Source organism: Aethalodelphis obliquidens, unplaced genomic scaffold, assembly GCF_003676395.1.
Source record: "Aethalodelphis obliquidens isolate GAN/ISIS:26980383/991018 unplaced genomic scaffold, ASM367639v1 scaffold21, whole genome shotgun sequence".
Lineage (NCBI taxonomy): Eukaryota > Metazoa > Chordata > Mammalia > Artiodactyla > Delphinidae > Aethalodelphis > Aethalodelphis obliquidens.
The window spans coordinates 17,365,571-17,390,598 of NW_020837965.1; the positions used below are offsets into that span (position 1 = coordinate 17,365,571).

At 54.2% G+C, this 25,028-nt stretch overlaps 1 protein-coding gene across 3 annotated transcripts in view; it reads right to left on the reverse strand.

Annotated features, from left to right (window-relative positions):
• ITPK1 (inositol-tetrakisphosphate 1-kinase) overlaps positions 1 to 25,028 on the reverse strand; it is a 163,264-nt gene that overhangs the window by 107,366 nt on the left and 30,870 nt on the right. For all 3 annotated transcript variants that reach the window (XM_027120405.1, XM_027120406.1, XM_027120407.1), the window contains one exon: positions 15,895 to 15,919. In XM_027120405.1, the coding sequence (XP_026976206.1) occupies positions 15,895 to 15,919 (25 nt within the window). The remainder of the gene's footprint in view (positions 1 to 15,894; positions 15,920 to 25,028) is intronic.

The window sequence follows — 25,028 nt, forward strand, 5'->3', positions numbered from 1 at the left end:
ATATATATATATATATATATATATATAAACATGTTCTATTTCTACAGAGAGAGAGAAAAACTCAAAGGACGTTCGTGACAGGTGGCTGCTGGTTCTCTCTGGGCCACAGGTAAAGATGTTTTGCTCTCACCAGCCACAAAGGAGGCTCTCCTGGACCACTCTGAAAGACATTTTCAAACTGCTTCTGGAGGGTCAGAGGATCAAGCGGGATGGAGGTGCCGCCTTGGCAGGTGGCCCGGGTCCCACGGCAGCACCACACCATTTGAGGCAGCAAATGGGTCCAGAACGACCCGGCTAGAGAGTCCCTGGGTTCTGTGGACAGACGGGCCTGGCCTCAACACACCTCAGCGTGTTTCATCTTCTCCCCATCAGGCAAATGACGGCACTGAGGCCTCAGACAGCAAAGTGAGAAGGCTGAGGCCCAAAGCTGGCTTGGGGACACCCTTGTCCTTATTGAAGTGGGAGCCGGGAACGGTCAGCCTGGGATATTCACTCGGTCCATACTCTTATTAAGCACTGAGCTCAGGGGAGGGCTGGGCCTCACATTTATCAAGTTCAATAAATGGGTCCCCCCAGCCCCCCACTGTGTATCTCCCCCTCCTCTTGTGCCAGGCTCCCTTCCCCTCAGGCCACACTCCTAGGCCATTAGCTCAGTCCCAAAGGCATCCTTCCTCATCCAGGCTTTTGATGCTCCTGTCAAAACACTGTAAATAACGTATGTCCACGTGGCAGGGCCTGCAGCAAAAATATTGCCCAGGAGGGAGAAGGGAGGGAGGCAAGGGCTGCTTCCACGCCAGGAAACCCACACCCTGCCTGCCCCACCCACCAGGGATCGGAGAGACTCCAAGTCGAGGCCAAATTTCTGCCCCATCAGACAAAGGGATGGGCTTCAGAAGACCCTTCAAGTGATCTCAGGAGCCAGAAAACCAGTGAGCTGCTGGAAGATCCTTACCAGCCCCCAACCTGACCTCAGGCTACTCACGGCTCTCCTTTAGGAAGGCCTTCCCACCTGCCCTGGTCTCATCACATTCATCAGTCTTGTCACTGTCTGGTAGATGAGCCTCAGAGAGGTTTTGCCACTTGCCTAGGGTTGCACAGCTACGAAGGGGAGAAGCTGGACCAGGGGCCAGTCACTGAATTCTCGGTCCAGGGGAAGGTGGGAAGGAGCAGAGCAAGCACTGGCTTTGCCGCTGCACAGCCTGGAACCCAATCCCAGCTCTGCTGTTCACCTTCTGGGCAGCACAGGGCAAAGCCACTCCACCCGCCTGAACCTCAGCGCTCTCACCTGGAAAGTGGGAATGTGGGCAAGGCCCAGACTATCACTGCTGCCACCTTGGCTGGTTCACAGAAGCGCAGCCCAAAGATATCACAGCACTGTGGAATCATTACGTGGGCATTTCAGAGCGCTGAAGCAATATCACTAGGTGATCGTTGCCCAGGTGCCCAGGCTGGTCACTTTCTTTTGAGAACCGGGGAGCCCTAAATGTTCCCCCAGGACACCTGATGAAAGCCCCCCCCCATTCCCATCGGACCTCTGAGCGCCTCCCAAGTGGCTTCTGTGGAAGTGATGAGTGAGCCCCGCTCCACGCCAAGTTCTTGGGACACAGCGTGAGCCGGGATCTCCTTATAGGGTATGCTCTGAGGGCACGGCAGGATGTTCAAAAAGAGAAAGACTCAGACTGCTGGTCCGTCTGGAAAACTGGCCTGCGGGGAAGGGGGACAAGGCAGCCAGGTCGACTGGGTCCCTGAAAGGTCTGCCCCTGCCTGTCACCCATACAGAACATCAGAGAACCTGGGAGAATGGCGAGGGGGAGACTGCAGGGTTCCCGGGGGGTTCTCAAGGTGGGGATGGCTGAAGGGGAGCCAAGCTGCAGCTCTGGGTTCACAAACTTTTGGAAAAGCCATGAAATCGCAGCTGTGCACATGCCTCCTGGGGCTTCGCCCAGCCAAGGGGAAGCTAGCATGCCAGGTTGGGGAGGAGGGCTTATGTGGCCAGGGTCAGGGGTCAGCAACCCTCAGAGGTGAGGCCTTGGCTGGGCACAGGGAGATCTCGGAACAGGAGGTAAATCAGCCTGCCCCCAGCCAGGGCAAACTCGGCTCCAATCCCAGAGGGCACCACAAACCAGGCTGCCCACGTCCCAGTCTAGGAGAGGCCTCGGGCTGCCACGTCCAGGAGGGCACCCCCGAGTGGGGACCCCACGGGACCACAGCAGGAGCATCGTCCCTGTCAGCCCTGCTCTTAGCAAACCAGACAGGTGTAACTGACACTGTAGACATTTCTGGCTTCTTTTCTTTTTCTTTACTTGTGATAATAAATGAAACAAGAGAGATCCTTTCACTGTGGCTCAGCTACCAACCCAATCGTTCACCTGCACAACACTTTAGATTCATATGAATTTCCATGCGCTGCAAGGACGACGAGGATAATGGCTCCAGTAAATAATAACAAACAGCTGCTTCTGAGGACGGCTATGTACCAGGCTCTGCGCTGTTCCTTCCCTGCACTGGCTCAATCTCATGACAACTCTGCAAGGCCGGTTCCAGTATTATTGCCTTTTTGTCAACGGCTCTTTGGGGGTAACTTGTCCAGTTGTAAGTCCAGAGCCTGAGTGTGCTGGCAGAGTTAGCTGCAGCCCAACACCCATGCCCACTTTCTTCTCCAAGTTCATGTGAGGTGACAGCATGCCCAGCAAAAAGACCGCACTTCTAGCCTGCTGGCCGCCAGGATCGAGTGCCTATTAGAACACTCGTGACCAAGGCAAGATAGGCAGCAGTGTAACGTGGGACTTCTGGGGAGGCCACCTAGGGAGAACAGACTCAGGTGCGAGGCAGGGTGCCCTACTCCCTGACCACTTTCCTACGGCCTGGAATGTCAACACGATGGCTGAAGCCCCAGCAGCCGTCTTCGGCAAGGAGGTGATCTGGAGCCTAGAAGCCAGAGAGGAGGATGGCGTGGCACAGAGAGAAAAGGGTTCTGTGCAACTTTACGGAGCACACACACCAGCTCTAAGTTCCTGCGTCCAGCTTCTTTCACACGGAGAGAAATAAACATGGTATTTCTTTTAAGCCACCATTATTTCCAATCCGCTGCTGGCAGATGAATGCAAATCCCGATGGCTCCAGAGTGAGGCTGCAGGCGGACGAGAGCTGGCCAGGCAGAGGGGCTGGGGGTGGGGGTGGTCCAGGAGAGCTCCCCCTCCCCCCGCCAGAAGGACAATGTCCCTGCACCACAGACTCATGGAGGATGTACTCAGGCCACCATACTTCTGCTTCTCTTGGAATTCTCCCTTTTTGTCCAGGTCAAGAGAATAATTTCCTATTTGTGACACTGACGAGGTTCTTCAACATTTGAGGAAGGAAGGTTCAATCTTCTCCATGGTTTTTACTCCCCCTCCTGGGAACTTAAGAGTTCTTCTCCTCCACGGCAGCTAATCTCATTTCCCTGCACGCTTTGGCTACCAAGAAGCTCAGAACTACCCTGCTGTACCCTCACAGCAGCGGGCCTGACGGGTAATATTAATCCTCCTCTGCTCCTCAGCCTCGACTTAATCCTATCTTACTAACCTTGCCTTCAGGGAAAGAGATAAGAGTGTAAACAGTAGAGTTTAGAGCAGAACACTAAAAGGCAGGAATATCCCTAGACTATGAAAGTAACACAGTCTTCTCTTTCTGGAAATAACTAAAATGACAAACTAACAAGTTAGCACTTCATAAGTACAAGGGAAATTCTCCGGTTTACGTATACTTTCTGACCTTTCAAAGTGGTGCTACGTGACGTATCATCCTAGTGCTGGGGAAAAAAAAAAAAAAGAAATTCCAAGACCCCTCACCCGGCCTCAGCCTTCACACACCATTAAGCACAGGTTAAGAACCCTCCACAATACACAAATATGTTATTCCTCTACTTCCTCCACTCAAAGGCTCATTAGATCTTCACATACCAGTTTTGAAAGTATTAAAAGATTTTTAAATAGGTGTTAGAAAACCAAAAGAGATGGGCTTCCCTGGTGGCGCAGTGGTTGAGAGTCCGCCTGCCGATGCAGGGGACATGGGTTCGTGCCCCGGTCCGGGAAGATCCCACATGCCGCGGAGCGGCTGGGCCCATGAGCCATGGCCGCTGAGCCTGCGCGTCCAGAGCCTGTGCCCCGCAGCGGGAGAGGCCACGGCAGTGAGAGGCCCGCGAACCGCAAAAAAAAAAAAAAGAGAGGAAAACTTAGCAGTGGTTATTTCTGGAGAATAAAATGATAGGGAACTTTTCTAATGCATATATTTCTACAATATTTAATTATTTTCCACTGATTTCCAAAGATTCAGTGGTAAGATGCGCCTATAAGCCAGAAGGCACGCCCGGCTGGCACAGACCCCAGAAGAAGACATGGTCCACAGCCTTAAGGAGCTTCCAGAGAAGAGGAGAAGCTGCCAGAATATGTGATTATGCCATGGAATGGGAGCTTCTGTGCCTAGGAGGTTGGGGGCACAGTGGGGAGGGGCCCAGATGAGGGAGAGGCTCTCTGGGCCTGGGGGACCCAGGAAGGCTTTGAGGAGCTAGTGGCAGTGAGCTTGGCCACACAGATGAATGAGTGTCCACCAGATGGAATAGGAGGAAGGCTGGGGCGGGCTGCCGGGACAGGATACACGGAGGAGCAGGCTGAGGCTCTGCAGAGGGTGCTCTGGGGTGCATGTGAGGGCGTGGCCCGGGCTGGGCTCCCCAGAGTGAGAACCAACGGTTAAAGGCTTTGTGGATCCCTCTAAGGAAGGCTCTTCACCCTGTAGGCTGGGCCCTGCAGCCACGCTGTGACAAGATGGAGCTTGTCTGGGAAAGAGCACTTGGGCAGCAGATGGGCCAGTCCAGGAGAGAGGTCAAGACACTCGGGCAAAGGAACTGCAAGGAAGCGCTGGCTTCAGAGATGATGCACAAGCAGCAGTGGGCTGCAGAGGTTATGAGATGGACCAGAGCCTGCATGCTGGGCCCGGCTCTGCCTCACACCAGCTCAGAGGCTGGGGCAAGCGCTCTCTGACTCAGTTTCCTCATCCGTAAAGCAGGGATAATAAAAGTTTATCCACTGGGACCTCCCTGGCTGTCCAGTGGTTAGGACTCAGCGCTCTCACTGCCGAGGGCCCAGGTTCAATCCCTGGTCAGGGAACTAAGATCCCGCAAGCCATGCGTCACAGCCAAAAACAAAAACCAAACAAACAAAAAGTTTATCCATCAAATAGAGCTAATAATTGCACTAAATAATAGTCCTTCTCTGGATTGTTGCGGGGATTAAATTAGTTAACGTACGTAAGCGCTTAGAGAAGTTCCCAGAACACTGTAAGGCTGTGTCCACATTGCTTTGATCATCTCCCCAACACCGTTATAACGACCACCCTAGGGAGGGACCACTATGAACCCAAGCAATTCACGCACATCCCGGGTTTCTAACAGCCACCAGTGGCCCTGAAGTCAGCAGGAAGACAGCAGGGCCCCAAGGACCTGCCCCAGCGCTGCCTCTCATTTGCCTCCCAGGGGCCGGGAACTGCTACAGCACAGGGGCCGGACCCAGAAGCTGGGCCCATCACCTGGCAGCACCCCAACCCACCTCTGAATGGCCCACTGAGAGGGTAAGAACAAGGGCTTGTCCTTACCTTACAGAGACATGCAGTGACACATTCATGGATGAACTGACAGAATGGTAAGACTGGCCTCAAACTGTCCAGTGGGGAACGAGGTCTCCAGGAAGTGATACTGGCCAGGTGGTCACAGACAGCAAGCTGAGCGATGGGCGCACAGGGTGCCCTATACTGCCCTCCCTAATCTGCTATGTCACGTGAGTCTTCCATAATAGAAAGTTCTCGGCTCAGTCCTTCATTCACTCACCCAGCAAACACAGAGCACACGCAGGGCCAGGGGCTGCCCTCCTCAGAGACAGGAGGGTTCACCGCAGCTCTATTTACAATAGCCAGGACATGAAAGCAACCTAAATGTCCATCGGCAGATGAATGGATAAAGAAGATGTGGCACATGTATACAACGGAATATTACTCAGCCATAAAAAGGAACGAAATTGAGTTATTTGTAGTGAGGTGGATGGACCTAGAGTCTGTCATACAGAATGAAGTAAGTTAGAAAGAGAAAAACAAATATCGTATATTAATGCATATATGTGGAATCTAGAAAAATGGTACAGACGAGCCTCTTTGTAGGGCAGGAATAGAGACACAGACGTAGAGAACGGACGTGTGGACACGGCAGGGAAGGAGGGTGGGATGAATTGGGAGATTGGGATTGACATATATACACTACCATGTGTGAAATAGATAGCTAGTGGGAACCTGCTATATAGCGTAGGGAGCTCAGCTCGGTGCTCTGTGATGACCTAGATGGGTGGGATGGGCTGGGGGGGGAGCGAGGTTCAAGAGGGAGGGGATATATACATACATATAGCTGATTCACTTCGTTGTACAGCAGAAACTAACACAACATTGTAAAGAAACTATACCCAAATAAATAAATAAATACAATGAGATATACCATGAAAAAAAAAAGACAGAGGAGGATTCTGGCCCAGGAGCACGAGTCCACAGGCAGCTCCAGTTTGGGGCGAGGGGGTCTGCTCGGGGAGCAGGGAAGCTGTCACTGGCAAGGTGACATCTGAACAGGTCTAACAGCACAAATAGAAACATGAGAGTGGGGAGGGGGCTGGAGAGGGAGATGCCAGCTTCTTAGCCACCGAAAGATTTAAGGACGTTTCATGATCCGCGAAACAGCAGATGGCAACGCCCGTCTCCACTCCTGCTTTCCCAGTGCCAGCTGTGCACCCGGGGTCCTCAAGTCAATTCACCATTTCACACAGAGTCTCAGCCCCAGGAGGTGCACCCTCCTCAACTCAAATGGGCACCAACTATTTGCAGTGGAGCTTCTGCAACTGGAAACGTGCTGCCGGCTCACCTGGGGACGTGGATTCGGCAGCTCTGGGCTGGCCCTCTAACCCGCTCCCAGGCAATGGCTGGCGCACCACACTGTGAGTAACACTCTAGACAACTTCACCCCACGACGACCTCAAAACAGGTGACTACTTTCAAAGCAGAACCTCTGCTGCTGGCTCTTCCTGTCCCTTTTAAGCCCTTCTTATTTCGCCACGCTCCTTCTTCCTTTTGCTTTCACGTGCTTACTTGTTGTATCCCCCGAGGTGGCCAGTGAAATCGGAAGGCCCACCAACGGCCGAGGGACAAGGAGATGGAACCCTGACTCGGTGTGGACCCGTGTTGCAGCCGGGGTGGGGGTGGGCTGGGAGTGGGTGCCTGGCTCCCGCAGAGCCCACCCAGGCACCCGGATTCCAGCTTCCCTGGCCGGAGAGCTTTCTGTTTAAGGACTTACTCAAGTTGACTCAGCGAGTCAAAGGCCAGGAAGGAACACCCCAGAACTGAGGTTCACAGCCCTCTGAAGCCACGCAGGACTGCACTGACGCCGGAGAGCGTTGCTATTTGTAACAGCAAGTCTAAAAAGCTCCAGAATAAAAATAAAACTGGCAGAACTGAAACCATTCAGTCGACGTCGACAGCACTTACATCGTCATTTTCCCACGCTGCCCTCCAAAACATGATCCCTTATGAACAGCCACGATGAACAGCTGGTACGCTCCCCAACATATAACACTTCCCCGGCCCCGTGTATCGTTATTATAAAAATACTTTGATGATCATGCTTACAGATAAATGTGACTAACTCCATTAAATATACGTTAAGTAAATAAGAATAAAAACAACTTTCAAAGTTTTGAAAATGATACAAATATCTGTGTTTCAATTTTTTAAAAATGAAATCTATCTTTTAAAAAGGAATTAAGTTAAAATCCACAACAGTTAGAAACCGAAAAGTGTTACTTTGGCAGGGGGGACAGAAAGATCACATTCTTTGCTCGACATATTTTTCTAAGCAGCACAGTTTCACCTGCAGCTGTATCCCCCGCCCTACACACATATAAACCACACCGTTCTTAACAAAGGATCAGGGAGAATAAGCCCACAATCCTTGCACTTCTATTAGGCGTCTTAGGTCCTGCGTGCTAAGTGTCATCCCAATTTAATGATGAGGAAAGTGAGATCACACACAGACAGAAAACAGACTAACGGAAACTCAAACCCAGACCTCTGGAATCCACGTGGAGGCTGAACTCAGCCGACAACAATCTATATCCCAATTATGGTTCCAAACGGCCACATGGAAACATTCTGTGCAGAGCCAACTTCCCAGTCCCATGGCCACCCTCCCTGGAGGTGCTGGGGTCTGCTGCCAGAGGTCAGCATCAGGGTCATACTCAGGTGGCCTTCAGAAAGCCCCTGCCCATAAGGAAGTGGCGGCTGCCCTGGGCTGTTCCAGCTGCAAGGATGTCGGGGGCCCAAGAAACACCAAGGCAACCGATATTCCCCAAGCCCCTTACACTGGGCTCCAGAGCACCCAGCAGAGGGAGCAGATGGAAGGAAGAATATTCAGAGGTGTCCAGCCCTACCTGGGCCCCAACTACTGGAAATAAAATCCAGGAGGCACCAAGGTCAGCCAGCTGGGCCACCCTGGAGACAGACTGGGTGGCAGAGGGAACCCAGCTGGGGATTAATCATTTGACACCTTGAACAACGTACTTATTAAAACAATTTTGAATCGTGAAAATATTAACTAAATAACATACATTTTTTAAAGATGAATGGAGAATCCAGCACCTATAATCCTTGGAGGAAGGCGTACCACTCACTCAGCCATGTGACTCTCCTTCCGGCTCTCAGTAAGGAAGCCGCTACTGAACTTAGCTGCCCGCCTTCAACACACCTGTCTGACCAGCGTTCGCTCCCCGCTGCTGCTCCTAAGCCCCCCAGTCTGAGGACTGACTCCGCACTCTCTGTCGCCCCCCACAACCCAGGCACCACACCCCACCCTCTGTGTCCCCTGCCATCCACTACTGCGTCCATGCCAGCCAGACCCAGGGTCCCCGTTAGGCTCCAGCCCCAGCCTCCAACCAGAAGACCCAGCTCTTCACCCTCCAGTCTGGCTTGTCTAATCCCCCACCATGTGCCCTCCCAGTGGGACCCTCCCCCATCACCTCTAACTGGCGCACACACCTCTCCCACCGAGAAGCCCTTTGATGAGAAGCCCTTTGATGCCCCCAGCATCCCGCGGTCAGCTCACCTGGACCTCCTGTGGGCTGGCCCCGCCTCCCTCTTGACCTGGCTGCTTCCCGACTCCCTCACGGCGGAGGCCTCGGCACTTCCAAACCATTCCACTGGCAGTCAAAAGACCCCCTTTCCCAGCCCCTGGGTCCTCGTACAGGCTGTGCTCCCTGCCCGAAATGACATTCACATACCTCACCTTCCCACCCACACGTACGCCTCGTTTATCCTGTATCGAGAGGCATCAACGTCCCCGTAAGGCCTTCTCCCCCACCTGCCCACTCCCCACTTTCATGCCTGCTGCCCCTGTGTCCTCGCAGGGCCCACAGAGGCACAGACAAGCCCCCCCACCCTCCAGGCTTGCCCGCGTGCTCGGGGCCCCTGTCACTGCACCCCTCCAACTCCAGGTGCCCAGCACCCAGTCCTCTATCAGCCCTGGGCACGTGGCCTGCTCTCGGCGTCTGTCTGTCTGTCTCTCTTTCTTAGTCTTTCCTCTTCTGCTTTATCCTCTGCCACCCAACCTCCTGCCCTGAATGCTTTGTGCAGAAAGGGAGAGACAACACACAAAGAACTCCAACATCTCAAGCAGGCGACAACTCTGCAGGAACCCCCAGGAAAAGCCTGCAGCCCACCCTTCACTCTTTTGCAAGCTGGGGAAATGTATTTACTTCCTCACCGGCTTGAGAAACAGTGGCTGCTCCAGAGACTGGGGTTTCGTAATGTCTGAATTCTCAAGGAATTTGTAAGGAGGACAATGAATCTCGAACCAGCAGCTGTACTTCTCACACTTACAGCTTGCTTATTTGCATTTTAAACTAAGACTCCAGCCCCTCTCGGGCTAACAGTCATCTCCCTCTCCCCTGGCACTTTGAAGAGAACTGGTGAAAGACAGCCCTGGGAACCTGGCGGGCAGGGGGTGGGATGCGATGTACACGTTCCTGAGGATGCCAAGGCTGGAGGTGGGCAGGGCAGTAGGCATGTTGTTCTCTCCGGATCTTCTTCCACTGAATTCAGGGTTGTCTTAGAAAGGGGCGATGGGGTCCAGGGATGGAGAACCCACAGGCTTCCATCCCAAGCCTTCCCCACAGATCAGGTCAGAGTGGAAAATGCTCCCAGGGGAAGGCGCCCTGCAAGGCTGATGCAAGCCTCCTGCCCAGCCCTCAGCAGAGCCCCAGGCCACAGATGACCCAAGTGGCCAAGGAATGTTTTCTACCAACAAAGGTTCACTGGGTGGAAGGGCCGTGACGGCTGTGCAGTGCTCACTTGGTCACTTTAGCACCTAGTTGTTTTGGGAGCAGCAGGGCCTCGGGAGCAGGTCCAGCCCTGACCGGGGCTATGGGCTTGAACCTACCTCTCAGCCAGGCTCTGTCAGGTGGCCAAGGCTCATCGCCACTAGCCAGGCTCACCCTGCCCTCCTCCAGGAAGGAAACCTTCCTGACTTACCAGGCGGGGTAAGGACCCTCCTCCGTGCCTGTGCCCATGATCCCCACCACTTTGGCCCCTGGCTGCCAACTGCAGACCTCAGAGAGCTGCAGGGATGTGGCCTGGGCCCATGAGAGTCCCCAGCACCTGCAGCCTGGTACACAGCAGGCACCCAGTAAAGGTTTGCTGAATCCTGCTGCAAGCGGGGGGCCCAGTCTTCCCAATCGGTACCTGCCGGTGATGAGGGGCCCTCACCTCATTGGCTCAGCAAGGCCAATTGTTAACGCCTGAAATGGAGGAGTGAAGGGGCCCTATGCGTCCAGCACCCTCATCACAACAGTACAGAAGAGACAACTGAGGCAAACAGGTATCTAGGACCGTCACTGTCATGACAGGTAGCCCCTGAGGACACAGGGGTGGAGGGCATCTTGTCCCACTCTCCCCCTGTGCTCTAGTCAAGTCCCAATGCTGATCACAGAGCAGGACTTCCATTCCTCCCAGCCCTGCTGGACTCGGGCTTACCTGGGCCTTCTCACGCTACCTGAGCAGGTAACGGCAGGTGTTTATTATTATCAAGCATCACTTGGCCCAACAGGCCCACGTTAGGAGAGGTCAGCTGGCCCGCAGACAAGCCTACCACCAAAGCCTTTCTGAGTCTCAGACACACAGGCCCCAGAGGCCAAGTGGCCCAGTCCCAGCGGGGCCTCTGATGGCCTGAGAGCCGACCTGCCGTCCCCCGCTCCGAGGCGGTGTCTGCCTCAGAGCCTGGTTCTGGGAAGCAAATGGGGTAACGCTCTAAAGCAGTGGCCTTCAAACCAAACCTCCCAAAATAAATGTTTAAAACTATATATCAATTTGCACATTTTCAAGTTGACATCTAAAATTTCTCATCGTAAGTTTAAATACTTGTAGAGGATGTAATTTCCAACATATTGTAAATATTAACATTTCAGAATAAAACTGTTACTGTTTCTCTTTTAAATGGATATAGTGGAATCTAAATACCATAGCGATTTGAGATCCACCATCATCCATCTTAAAATTACAGAATCGGGTGCTTCTTAAACACATGGAAAGATAGCAAGGCTCCTTCCGCCTCCTCAAACTCCAATTTCCAATCCACATCCCTCAGAGATGTTTCCACTATCAGTGTATTTCATGTTTGAAGGCCTTTCATTGATTAGTCTATCGTAGTATGAGGCCAAAAAAAAAAAGAGTATAAATGTCTTAATTTTTTAATTTCATGTGACCATAAAGCTCTAAGTGTCAAAAGTTTTCTTCTGGATTGAATTATTACTACTATTAGTACATAACTGATCAATATAACAGAGATATATTATAAATTTGTATAAGTAAGAATCATAAAAATTAAACCTTATTAGAAATACATCTCAGAAGAGATGAATGGTAATTTTTTAAAATTATTTCACATATCCAGAGATGACTATTACCGACTGCTAGAATAAAGCAGTGTCTATTATCAATTCTATCTCCATTTTTCAATTTTTATAGTGCTGAAACCACCTATTCAAATAAATTTTAAAAATGGAAAGGAAAGATTTACCATAGCAAATTCTCTGAATTCCTTTAGAATTATATGGCAAGAATTACAGTAATTTATTATCAAAACTCATTTTTAATGTTCTATCATCTGACAACTCAATCAGGCCCTCTTTCAATTCTGTTGCAAGCAAAGAACTGGACCTACCTCACCTGCCCAGGATCCTAACAACCAGTTGCATGCTGCCCAAGAAGGATGTGTGCCCCGGGGTCACACATCACGTGCAGATCTGCCTGTGGGTAACGAGAATGTGTGCTTCTCCTGTAGTCAACCAGCTTCCAGTACGCCAGGCGCGGTGCCAACTGCTTTACCCAAATTAATGCAATTTGTCCTCACAGCAATCCTAGGGGACAGGCACCACTACTATCCCCATTTTACAGACAGGGAGCCTGAGGCACCTGGGGGTTAGGAAACTGGCCCGAGGTCAGACGGTCAGAAACATGAACCCAGGCCATCTGGCTCCCACCCCCACTACGTGCACTGCCTCTGTAGAGATGGATGGAGGGCAGACGGGAGAGTTTACAAGCTCCTTCCCAAGCAGATCAGCTGTGGGAACTAACACATGAGTTGGCTGAAGATCTGCAAGAGTTACTTTCTTAAATGTGCTCCCACCCCCTCCTTGGAGAAGTTACACACAAATGCTTCCTTCCATTAAATGGCATCATTGCCTGGTATACAGTAGTGCCCAAGAGATGTTAGCACCCATAGTGTCACTACTGCCATTCAATAGCTGGAAGAACAGCTCTCGTGACCAAGACAAACACTGCAGGTCTTACCATCATTTTACAGTCTTGGTTCCTGACCCTAGGTCCCAGCATGCTTTTTTTAAATAGTAGCCAAAGCCCAGGTAATAACAGGTATGGAAGCAAGGAGTAAACCGAGCCATCTATTAACAGGCAGGGGAGACCCAGTTATCAGAAAAACCATGGGCTTTACAGACAAACCAACTGAACCTAAATCCAACTCGACCACTTACCAGTTGAGTTCCCTGAGGGAAGTCACAACATTCTGAACCTGTTTCCTAATCTCTAAAATGGACGTGAAACACCACTCACATTACCAGGTGGCTGCACAAAATGGGACAATGGCCTTCAGAGCACCTGACACAGGAAATGCCGGGTGGAGGCTGGTGGTGTGCTTTACTCTCACCCTCTTCAGTCACTGCCACCCAGTGACTGGCAAACGCCCATCTCCAGCAGCCAGTGGCCCACCAGCCTGGGGTCTGGTGCACAGAGGCTCGGCTGATTTTGAAAAAAAAAAGCCAAGTGGCTTGGTTTCCAATTTTTGCAAAAAGCCTTTTCTCTATGTCTTGAAATTTCAAGTTCTCCAAACACTCGGGGATGCTAGGAGGAGGTGAAGAGAGAGGTGTCGTGGTGGGTTTTATTTTTAGATGTCGGCATGGAAAGCTTCCAGCCTGCCTTCACGCTGGTCCCCAGCCACCACTTCCTCCCTCCCTCAAGGCATCACCAAAATGAACAGTAGACCCATCAAAAAAGATTTCATAACTCTTCTTCTGCCTGGTACATTCTAAAACAATGGCTTCGGTTTCTCATTCCACCCACAAAGTGGATTAAAGGTTTTCATCTTCCCAGGAAGCCATGTAAAGAGAACACACTGACCCCTGGGTTGTCCCTCACAAGGCACCCTCCCCCGTCCCCCCTCCTCTCCCCTCCCGTGGGAGGGGTGGCATCCCACTGTGCTATAGTCCAGGATCTGGTGTGAACAGAAATCAGGTATTGGGGGTAGAGCGTATCTCTTCACCTTTTAAGCAGTGGTTGTTCATGAGCACGCGAATTCATTTCCTCTAAAAACAGCTCCCAACAGAAATTTCCTCATGGACCCTGATGGGAGGCTGTAGCTAACCTCAGGGAAGCACTTGGCCCTTCACACGGTAACCTCCAACGATCACTCCAACTATGGGTCTAGGCCTTGGTGGTGGGTATAGGAGCATCTACAAAGGATCTGGGGGCTTCCAAGGTAACCGTCAAAAAGGACTGAGAGACAAAACTAAGCCAAAGCATCCTGGAGCAGGAAACACCTAAGCTCCAGAATGACACAAATACAACCGCACCTCCTCTGCCCACTGTTGGACCCCTAGCAGGCATTACCAATCGATCCCTGTCCTCAGCCATTCACAGATTTTAGAATCCTCCAGACACCCACTACTAATCAATCAGAAATGACGCTGAAAGCATACTTTTTAGTAGGCTTCAGACCTCCCCCTTTCGATGGATGGAGAAACTGAGGTCCACAGAAAAGCTCAGTGCAGATCATGAAACTGCAGAGCCAAGATGAGGCAGGATGAAAACTACACAGCTACTCAGAGGCTTCTAGAAACTACCTCCTCTCCCAAAACAAACCTCAGCCTTGGGGTGACAAGTTCAACCCACAAGCTATGAAGAGCGAGGCCAGGAGGAAGAACTCAGCAGCCAGCCACGCTGGCAGCCAGACAGAGGCCCCCAGCCTCACCCCACCAACCAGGCCCACCGTGGTCCCAGGAGCAGAGCAGCTTGAGACCAACACCCACAGAACCTCCTAGGTGTGGGGAGGGGGACTGGAGCCGGAGTTAACACGGAGGGCTCCGAGAGCTTCTCAGCAGGCTTTATGAAAACCTACTGCAGATACTGTATCAGAGGGCCAGGCTCCCCATCGGCCCTGAGGTAGCCCCGGCCTGGGTTACCCTCTCTGCAGCTACAGCTGGAAGAAGGGCTGCCAGCCGAGCTGCACAGACAGGCAGACTCACCCTGGACAGGGACAGAGAAGGCAACAGCAAGCACAACCAGGTCACCCTCGGGTCTCACCAAGACCCACCGCTACCTGCTGGGGAGCAGGCAAAACCTCTGGGGCAAATGTCACAGCCTGCCCCTGACCAAGAGCTGAGGGAATCCTCACGTCGACACAGAGAGCAGTGGCCCCCTTCCCATCCCCCATGAGTTGTCATTGCCAGGACAAATGCAGCTAGCCAGAGGGATCCCCTGGCGTGACACACCCAACCCCACCCGCCTCCCTGCCTCCCCACTCTCAGGCAGATCCAACCTCCCGGCATTACTGCTGCAGTCCAATGCGGTCCGAGCTTGTCATCTATTTGGGGCCCACAGGGCAAGCCCCACCCTGCCCCACCCCACCCCCCCCCCCCAGGAGAGTCTCTCCAACCATCCTCCCTTCCCCAGTGAGCTCCTGACCCAAGTCCAACCCAGGGTGAGGCAACACAGGGGTCAGGAGCCCCCACTGACTCAGTCCACACTCCAGGGGCCAGGGGTACATCGGGAGGATCAGATATGGCCACTGAGAGCAGAAAAGGGGTGACAAGGGGGAGGGGGACGAACCCTGGGGCAGGGGGAGGAGCATCGGTGGAGAAGACGATACCACGTCAGCCATAATACAAGAATGGTCCAGGGTAGGAGAAGGCCTGTCCCCAGAGCTCTAACAGCCGAAGCAGAGCCCCTGGGGGCTGGAGCTCCCGCAGCGGAGCCTGAGGACAGGCGAGTGGCTGGGTGGCTACGCCCCTCACCCGGCCCATCCCCGCCCCCACCAAGGGCGCCACAACTCCCGCACCAGCAAAGCAGAGCAGTTCCTCAACCCCGACACACCGCCAGCTCCAGCTCGGTCCCGCCGGGGCGGCAATCACGTCCATTGCACAGGGAGAGAAGTTAAAAACGAGAGCACGTAAGGAGAGGCCAAGCGCCCAGACTCTTCAGGGAGAGGGGAACAGTGAGGGCTGAAGGCCCCCCCAGCTGAACAACAGCGAGGGTGTGGTCTGTACTCACCTGCACGACTTCTATCCCTCGCTTCCTGTGGAGAAAAACAAAGAAAACACAGGTTACTCCAGCAGGCAGGAAGCATCCTTCCAGAAACTTCACTAGGGCCAGCTGGAGGCAGAGCAGCGAGGAGACTGCAGCTGCACCGCTCAGGCCATGGTCCCCAGAATGGCCTTGTTTTCAAGGGGGAGGCTTATGAACTCCTAGCCAGCCCTCAAAGCCACCTTGCGGCTGAAAGAGAGGGCTGGGTGCCCAGAGGAAGCCGGCTAGAGGCCACTCACGGCCAGCCGTCCCGCACACCAATCCCGGGGCCAAGGCTTCGGGGGCACAGCTCCAACCTGGACCACCCCAAGACCCTCCCACCACCGATGGCCTTAACCCAACCCCCCAACCCCACTCCCTCCCGGGTCAGGTCGGACACCTTGGCCCAGTCCCTCAGGCCGGCCTCAGCCCATCCCACCGCAGCCCATCCACATTCCCACGTGCAAGAGGCCCCAGGCCCTTCAGTCCTGCCCGGCTGCTTGTCCACTGCTGGTCATCTCTGCCCCACTGACATCCTGCCCGCCCTCTGAGCCTGGTTCAACCACCACGGTCCTCGCCAATATCCTTCCAGGCCTGGACTTCGCCTTCCCCGTATCTCCCCGCACAATCCCAGGGCCGCCGTGCTCCCACACGCGTGCCCTCACTCACCCCACCCCGTGGAGCCTGGGTTGGGGTCCGTGTCTCCAGAGGAGCACACAAAGGCTCCCTGCCAACTCCCCCACCCACAGCCCTTACTGCAAGCGGTTCAGGACACACAGGGCTGCGTGGCATCTCCAAGCCTCGGTCTCCACCCTCCATCCCAGCCTTCAGGATTCAGCTCTGACAGACGCCCTCCCAGGAAGCCTTCCCAGACTCACGGTGTCCTCTCCCGGCCCGCACACGCCGGGTCAACTCGGGGCACTGCTGCCCAGACCATGGTTCCGGAGCGCCGACCGGCTGTCCCCTGGGGGCGGAGCGCGTGTGGACCGCAGACAGCACGCCAACAGCCCGGGCCGTGTGCGCTTTCCTGAGAACAGAGGCTGAGCCCCCACAGACACTCAGAGGAGGCTGTGATCAGGCGAGGTCAAGGCCTGGGGCTCTCTCGCCCTCACTCCCTCCTTGGAGCAGGGTCTGAGGCAAGTTCGCTGTGCGCCCGCCTGGCATCCAGACGTCCCTGAACATAGACACAGGAGCCGCAGCTCGGTTCCTGTGCCTGGCCTGGCCCTTGGGGGACAATACAGATGCAACAGCCACGGTTTGGACCCCCGAGAGCCTCACAGCCTAAGGGAGGAGACGACACAAAGCCCCAGAGGAACCTCCAGGCCACGGTGAACAGGCGTGGCACCTCACACGGCACAGCAGGGGTGACACCCGCCAACCCTCCCAACAGGCATTTCCCAGCACCTTCCGAGCACCGGGGCACAGAGTGGAAACTCACAAGGAGGCCACCACGTAAGACAGCAAGGCACAGCAGGTGACCAGGTCACACTGCAGGACGTGCCCGGCTGCCCGCCCCTCCACACCCAACACCTCCCAGGACCCTGGGCCCCGAGGAGCCCCATCTGAAAACCACAGTAGCTGATGCTTTCGGGGCCCTCGCCGTCACTCAGCTTTCTCTGCAGACACCTCCCAGGACCCCGGGCCCCGAGGAACCCCATCTGAAAATCACAGTAGTTGATGCTTTCAGGGCCCTCGCCGTCACTCAGCTTTCTCTGCAGTTCTGGAAGGAAAGGCAGCCGATATGCATCTGCTACCACGATTGCATGAGGGGACGGGCTGGACACGACAGCACCGCCCTGGGCCACCAGAGCCCACGGCAGGGGGACAGACGGCGTCACTTAGAACCCATGTCACACCCAGGCGTCGGCTCACAACCCACGCCATTCATTTCTGAGCCCTGTGGACACCCCAGAGCCCCTGCCTCATCCCCAGACCATCCTGGCGCCAAGGGAGCATCGGTGACGGTAACCCGCCATGGTCACGTGGCCTGTGGCCGTGACTGGCTAGGTTAGGCGCAGCGCGCCTCCTCACCCTGCCAGCCCCCACCCGCAGCCCTGGATGGGGATCTTCAACAGCTGAGGGGGGAGCCTCAGGGGACGAGTCTCGGGGACAGACAGACGGCCTGCAGGAGACAGGCCCGTGTGTACGTGACCACGCCAGGTGGAGAGGGCTTCAGCCAGGCGCCGGGCCCGGCCTGGCTTCTCCCTCCAAGTGAATTCTCTCGGCATCCAGGTTATCCCGGCGTGTGGCTCTCATGTCCTCAGGAAGGCAGCTGCAGTCACTTCCGATCCATCCACATCAGACATCAGCCCAGACAGTTCCCACCCTCCTTACCCCTGTCCTAAAATACAAACAGGACTCTAACTTTGAAAACAGATGGAACACGTAAAATAAAAGAAACAAAAAAAGTGGTCTCGAGGACAGACTGACAACCTGAAGTGGGGCTGAGCTCCCAGGAGCCAGTGCAGTTTCTCTGCAGCTCAGAGCACCAAGAACAGGATAAACTGCACCTCTGGCAGAAAAGACAGGGCTTCGGTCCCCTTTCCACACACGTCTGGCCACACGTACACCAGACACCCTCGTGGTGAGAGGAGCTAAGGCCCACTGAGCGCTCACGGCACCTTCCGCGGTGATTGCCCATTACTCTGACCGGCAAGCTGAGGCCCGGCTGCCTCAGGAGAGCGGGTGCTGGCTCTGCAGCTGGGCTCCCCACACCACACAGTCATGGCGCAGCTGGCTCAGGAGGTGCCAAGAGGGCAATCCTGGTCCCCATGCCCCAGGGCCTCGGTGTGATGGGGAGCCTAGGGACACAAGCAGAAAACCACGTTCCCTAGGGTGGTGGGATGCCACGCACCCCATCGCCGCCCACTCAGGAAAATAAGGTATAACCTGCCGGGGCTCCCTTCTGCACCTGAAACCTCTGCAGAACAAAGGTACCAAGAATGTTCATTTCCCGAGCAGCGGGCTCCTGAAACCCGGCCCTAACCAGAAAGTTCAGAAATTGAATCATGACACCAAAGGAGAAGTGGGAGGAGGGGGCGAAGGAGGGAGGGAGACAGGAGGGGGAGAAGGGAAGAGAAACCAAACCTGTCGTCAACTGAGTAAACTGCTCCTCCTGAAAACCCCAGCTCCCTGACCTCACCCCACAGACACACTTGAATGGGCAAAGCGTTTCAGGCTGCGGACGTTAACTGCCCCACTGCCCGAGACAGCAAAAGCCTGGCAGCGCCTAAACCCCCCAAGAGGGGCCACTAACAAACTACATGCGGTCAAAGGAATACTATGCAGCAGTTAAAAGAACAAGGAAGTGCTCCAGGCCCCATAATGCATTTGTCATCTCCAAGACACTGCTACGGGAAAGCAACGTGCAAACCCTGTGGGCCGTAGACAGTTATTTGGGTTAAGCACAACACCCAGGACAAAAAAGGCGTGCTTGCATATATGCAGAACGAATCTGAAAGTACTACCAGAAAATAGTTGTGGCCTGGCCTCTAGTCAAGGGCAAGGGCAAAGGTGGCTGGGAGGTGATGTGAGGACACTTCCTTTTCACTGTGCACCCTCGTGCACTTCTTGAATTTTGTGCCAGGTGCCTCTAACGCATGTCCCAAAACTAGGGAAATTTATATTTTTTTACAAAATAACAGTTGTCAGCATTCCCAGGGTCTGGCATAGAGTAGATGCCTGGTGAAGGCATGGGTCAATCGACCAGTTGATGCAGTGAAGAAGAGGAGCTCAGGATTTATCTAGAAAAGCTCCCCTGTGCTGCTCAAAGAGGAGCCGCCATGACACCCCTTCCGGGGCCACGGGACTGTCACGCATCAGAGCACCCAGTTTGGATGCTAAGCCCATTTAAATACTTGGGCACCGGGGAAACAGATCGGGAGCGAACACACTGCAGTGTTAACTGTGGCTGCAGCAGTGAACTGATGTGTGGTTCTTTTCATTTTCTGGTAGTTTCTAAGTTTTCGACAATGAGCATAGATACTACCTCTAAAATTATAGAAAAAGTAACAATAAAAGTAACAATAAAAGTTAAATAATTAAAAATTAAAACCTGCATCTCAAGAAAATGCAGGCTCTAAATTGTCATTTCCTTGATAAATATTGGATTAATAAGTTTTGGACAGAGGTGTACCTCACAACTCATAATATAAACCTGCTTTTCCAAAAGCTGGATATCCCATAAGGGAGGATCCGTTTTGCAAAAGGGACCTCCCTCTCCAGACGACCAAGGAGAGCATACCCTTGGGGAGTTTAAAACACTTACAAAACGGAGTATCTTTTCAGGGTAGAAGACACAGCAATCAGAGAAGGCTTCAAGGAGGAGGCGGCATTTGCCATTCGAACAAAAACTGAAGGGCAACTACAGACAGACACTGGGGAGAAGAAGTTAAAGAGGAATAACACGAGGAGTGTTCCCCCTTCCCAAAAGTCATCTGGGAGTGTGGAAGCATAAGCCCCACTGAGAGGGCAGGCGGGGGCGATGAGAAGTGGATACAAGATGCAGGCTGGGCACAGCCCAGGGGCCCAGAATGTCACCCCACAGGCCAGTGGGTTCCAAATGCCAGGACAGATGACTAAGAATCACCCCTGGAACTTGTCAAAAATACTAAATTCAAGGTCCGGTCCCAAAGGCTCTGATTCAGGAGGTGAAGGGCAGGGTCTGAGAGGAACTCGGGGCTCATCCAGCTCCCAGGTGTCCTCTGGAGCTGCCAGGTGTGGAACAGCTGCTCGTCCCCAAGGAGCAACTCCTGCCGCTTGAGGAGCAGTAGGACCAGATATGCCCGGGAAGGGGCGGGGTCCTGTTCGTTCAGGGGCAGCCCCTCCAGGTCTTGGGGACAGGAGTAGAGGTCACGAAAGAACCAGAGCTAGCTGTGATGCTCACAGTCTGGGCGCAGCAGGCTGAGAACGCACGCCAGCACCAGGGACGGAGCATAGCAGGAAGACGGTAACTTCTCCATTTTTTGACCGCAGTGGTGCCAGGAGGTGGTCAGAAGCCCCCACTGAGCTGAGCAAACAGTTCAGGCCTGTCTGGGAGGCAGGCAGACGTGGAAGAGGTGGGGGGCGTCCCCACGAGGAGAACGCGGAACCAGACCCAACTGTACCTCGTGCCTCACTTTCCTCACCTGTCAAGCGAGGAGAATCCTGGACCCCACCGCACAGGACTGCTGGGCCCACGCTGGGGCTGGGGGCCTGTTACTTCTGTTCTGCCCTGCCTTCCTGCCCTTTCAGAACTGCCCCTCCTCTATCCATGTGATTCTGATGGGCAAACAGAAAACTGAGGCGCTGCAGCCCCTCCAGGGGTGGGCACGTGGCCTGACACCTCACTTAGCTGCAGGATGAGCGCGGGACCCCAGCCAGACCAGACTGGGGCCTTTCCAGGACGGCTCCTGGGGCAGTGTCAGCAGCACGAAGGGCACGTCCCAGAAACGTCTGAGGACACCATGGGCAGACTCTCAAGAAGGAGGCTACACCAGGAAAAAAGCCCAGCTCTCCCTTGCCAGAGGCCAAGGCCCCAATCCAGCCGGCCTAGAGCCTGCCCTCTCTAGACTTTCAGTTGTGGATTTTGAGTTTCTGTCACTGGCCACTGTCTTGCCTAATACAGCAGAGCTTAGTAAGTAAGAGCAGCACCCACTTCCTGAAGACAAAAATCACCCCAAATGACACGGTGTGGGGGGGGGGGACAATACAGGACAGGAGTCCAGTGAAGAGGACCAAAAGCAAGAGGACTAGAAAAGAGCAAGGTCCCAGAAGCCAGGGAGGCAGGACCATCCAGAGGCACCAGCCCAAACCACTCAGAGGCCACCATAAGGCCTGAGACTCAGCTGCCGGGTGTCGCACTAGGAAGGGTAACAAGGTACGCCTTGGGACACCAGCAGGCCTGCCTCACAGCACAGCGGGGCCCGCGAAAACCAGCAGCAAGAACAGGACGTGTTGCTGAGCAGCCCCGGGTCTCAGCTTTCACATCTGTTAAATGGGTCTGACCCTTCCAGACCTTCCAGGGCAAGTATGAGAACCGAGGGCTGCGGGCAAGTGAAGCACATGCAATGGTGAGTCAGCAGGGAAGAGGGGATTAGGCTGAGACAGCGGTACCCTCTGACCAACACGGAAAGAAAAGTCCCGTGACAGCTGGGAGAATTCCAGGTGCTCTGAGAGAGCAGAGCAGCGACCAAAGAAGAGTGAAGTCTGCCAAAAAGGGGGCCCTTGGGTTCATCAAGAATCGCTTTCTTGGGACTTCCCTAGCGGTCCAGTGGTTAAGAGTTCGCCTTCCAATGCAGGGGGTAGGGGTTCGATCCCTGGTCGGGGGAGCTAAAATCCCACATGCCTCGCAGTCAGAAAACCAAAACATAAAAAAACCCAGAAGCAATATTGTAACAAATTCAATAAAAGACTTTAAAAATGGTCCACATCAAAAAAAAAAAAACAAAAAAAAAAACTTTAGGGACTTCCCTGGTAGTGCAGTGGTTAAGAATCCACCTGCCAATGCAGGGGACACGGGTTCGAGCCCTGGTCCGGGAAGATCCCACATGCCACGGAGCAACTAAGCCCGTGCATCACAACTACTGAGCCTGCGCTCTAGAGCCTGCGTGCCACAACTACTAAAGCCCGCGTGCCTAGAGCCCGTGCTCAGCAACAAGAGAAGCCACCACAATGAGAAGCCCACGCACTGCAATGAGGAGTAGCCTCCGCTCTCCGCAACTAGGGAAAGCCCCCGCGCACAGCAACGAAGACGAAACACAGCCAAAAATAAATTAATTAAATAAATTTAAAAAAAGAATTGCTTTCTCACGATATGCAAAGCCACAGCCACCTGCCTCCCACCCAGGCACAGCAGAGGGCTGGCCACAGTGCACAGCAGAGGAAGGATAATCCCGCTGGGGAGGGAGGCTGGCCAGGCTGCCTCGGAGCAATTTCACAGCAGAGGGGATCAACCCGGAAACACAGGTTTCCCCCACGCCAACAGGCAGGGAGAAAGAAGCTGCACCTGCACCAGAGCTAAAAACCACTTAGAGACGGGAAGTGTGTAATTATATAAGTGGAAAGCCAGGCACATTCACATCCCAGCCATTTGCAGCACAGCTTGGTAATCACCAGATTTCAGGAGCCCCGAATAACAGGCCCTTTCGCACCGCCAGGCCTGCAGGCAAAGCCCCTGCCCCCGCCTCTCCCCAGCCTGCAGAAGGCAGGGCCTCGAAATGTCTCCCGAGGACTCAGGGTTCCCCGAATAGGCGGCTGGGCCTTCTCTTTCACCCGAGTGCGCAGAGGGACACGCTGTCCCCACCACCCCAAATGCCACACCGGCACCACCACCTAACCCACGCTCCAGGACAGCCCCTTAGGAGCCCTCCTTGGCTCCGTCCTCCTCAGGGACCCCACACCCCAGCACAGAGCATGGATGTGAAGGACGCCTGGCTCCGTGCCGCTGACCCCTGCTAGGCTAAGAGCTAGTAAAGTGGACATTAATGGTGACCACCAATATGACAGTCCTCCTCCTCCTGGGCGCTCCCCTGGACACACACACACACACACACACACACACACACACACACACGCTCACTCACTCAGCAGGCTAGGCATAGCCATGTGGCTTGCTTTGGCCAAGGAAATGTGCACAGAAGTGCCCCATGTCATTCCTGAGGAGAAGCAGTCGATGGCCAGTGGTCGGCTCTCCAGCCAGTCCTCCTGGTCGTCAGCAGCTGTGGGGGCACGAGGGGGGGCACAGACGGCCCCCAAAGCCATCCCACACCCACTCCTGGAAAGAAACCTGACTGGGTGGCTATGAAGCCAGGCTGGGAACCAGAAAAAACTCTATTTAAAGAGGACCTTCAGCTTAGCAGTGGCTCTCAACCAGGGCAATTTTGCCCCAAGGGGACATTTAGCAACATCCGAAGACATTTTTGATGGTCAGACCTCGGGGAAGTGCTCCTGACATCCAGAGGGTGGAGGCCCTACAACGCACAGAACAGCCCTTAAACAGAGAATGATCTGCAACACAGCACCGAGAATGAGAAACGCGGAGATGCAGAGGACCAGCCCTGGAGAGTAACGCAGGCCCAGAGGGGACTCTGAATGAGCTATAGAAAAACGTGTTGTTGCAAACCTCTCAGGGATGCCTGTTACTGTAGCCTAACCGGGCCTAACCTGACTGATGAACGCTCCTTGAGGAATCGGGGCTTGTGCCCTCTGTCTACACCCCAAATTCCTAGCACAAGGCATCTGGAGGCGCAGCACACAAGGCATCGGCGGTGGGGGGAGTGGCACAAGTCCCTCCCTTTATCAAACCCCCTCAAGAGAGACCCTATGCTACAAAAACACTCAGGCCTGACCCAAGTCTGTGCCTCTGCGCAAGCTGTCCCCTCTGCTGGAACGCCCCTCCTCCTCTGGCAAAGTCCTGCTCGTCCATCAGGGGAAGCTCAGACATCATACCTGCCGAGAGGCTGCTCCCAGCCCCTTCCCTGGGCAGAAGTAATGGCTCTTTAGCCACACAGCCATGGACACTCAAAAGACTGCTCTGTGCTCAGTTTTGGGCCGTGAGCCCCCGAGGTCTGAGAGTTTGTCCTTTATTCCAGTGCCCCGTGCCCACCACCGACACCCCCCACCTGGCAGGTACTCTGCAAGCACTTCCTGAATGAAAGAGGCTGACAGCCTCCAGTCCATCCCTGAGTGTCCCTGCCCGTCTGCGTCCTCGGCAGCCCGGTTCACTTGTCGATGGTTTCATAATTTGGATTTGTCTTCTCTTGGCAGTGCCAGAAATCGAAATGGCCCAATACAAAGGCAACATACAAAGAGAATTTTAAAGCCAGTGCAAACATTTGAATTGTTTGGACAGCTCCAAGAAAGAACCAGATAAACTGGAAGCTAGCATATGTCTTTTTTTCTTGGGGGGGCGGGTGGCGCGGGTGGGAGGTCAGGGGGAATGTAAAACCCTTCCCCTGATTGCACAGTCACCACCTCCGGTAACTGAAGACCTTCCCCCATACTAGGCGCCCCATCTGCAGGAGGTGGGCCAGAGGGTCCCGGCAGTGGCATGAGTCAGCGTGTCCCTTCCGACCTAGAACGAGCCCAGGGGATGCCTGGAAGTGGCTTTTCCTCATGAACCCAGGATGTGGGCAAGAGGCAGA